Source organism: Clytia hemisphaerica, unplaced genomic scaffold (genome assembly GCF_902728285.1).
Source record: "Clytia hemisphaerica strain Z4C2 unplaced genomic scaffold, Clytia hemisphaerica genome assembly, whole genome shotgun sequence".
In the NCBI taxonomy this organism is placed as follows: domain Eukaryota; kingdom Metazoa; phylum Cnidaria; class Hydrozoa; order Leptothecata; family Clytiidae; genus Clytia; species Clytia hemisphaerica.
The window spans coordinates 229,874-230,898 of record NW_027103699.1 but is presented as its reverse complement, the minus strand read 5'-3'; the positions used below and the strand labels follow the sequence as shown (position 1 = coordinate 230,898).

General features: G+C 42.6%; 1 protein-coding gene across 1 annotated transcript; it reads left to right on the top strand.

The window, feature by feature from the left end:
• On the top strand, window positions 1–1,025 carry LOC136803920 (integrase/recombinase xerD homolog). Its single transcript, XM_067060643.1, has 2 exons — window positions 1–82; window positions 394–1,025. The coding sequence occupies exons 1-2, from the start codon at window positions 1–3 to the stop codon at window positions 1,023–1,025; spliced, it is 714 nt and encodes a 237-aa protein (XP_066916744.1).

Below are 1,025 nucleotides of genomic sequence, written 5' to 3'. Positions count from 1 at the left end.
ATGGTTTTCAAAGATACTGCTGGTATCCTGAAGTTGGGCAACTACAAGTATTCCCTTCTCGGTTCTCCTCATTATCGTGGGAGTATTGTGGCATTTTTGATAAAGAGTTGAGTTTTAGGTTCTGGGCCTTATTGGATAAGCTGTCCCACCTTCCCAAGTACTTTCGCCCAGGTGGGCAGGGTTAGCCTTAGAGGTAACCCATTATTCATTAGATTTTTGGACCTAGATGGGGTCCTCCTATGCTCAACCGGGTTGAGAGAAATAGAAAGTGTAACGGGGTTACACTGTGTAACTGGATTACACCGTGGCTGGGCCACTTGCTCAGAAGGTTTTGTAAGAAAAATTGGCCTTATCAGGTTATTTAACCCAAGCTGGCTAATTCTGCATTTTTAGGATCCAGCTCGCTTCAAATCGTTAACCAGGTACAGGATGACCACCTGAAGGAACTAGTACACGGTTTACAAGACGTGCTGTCGAAATCAAGAGCGAATAACACGATAAAGAAATATGCTACCTACTTCAAGCGTTGGTCAAATTGGAGTGCAAAGTTCGATGAAGTTGTTGAATTCCCTGCCAAAGACGTACACGTGGTGCTGTTTTTCGTCAGCCTCATACAGTCGGGAATATCATTCTCAGTGATCGAAAGCTGCTTTTACGCAATCAAACACACTCATAATGTCAATAACCAACCTGACCCAACAGATTCAGTATTGGCCAGTTATGCCTTAGAGGCAGCAAAACGTACTTGTTTTAAGCCAGTGACGAAGAAGCTTCCAATCACGCCTGAACACATCAAACGAGTGTACGAATCCATTATTGAGGAGGGTAAGATGTCTTTGCTATCCTTGAGGGATTTTACATTGATATTGTTATGTTTTTGTGGATTTCTGAGGTTCGAGGAAGCGGCTAACATCACCCTTTGGGACGTAGTATTCAACCAAATGTACATGAAAATATTCATTGAAGAATCAAAAACTGATCTGATCAATATAGGATTGGAGCCTGGGTATTCATTGCCAAGCTAG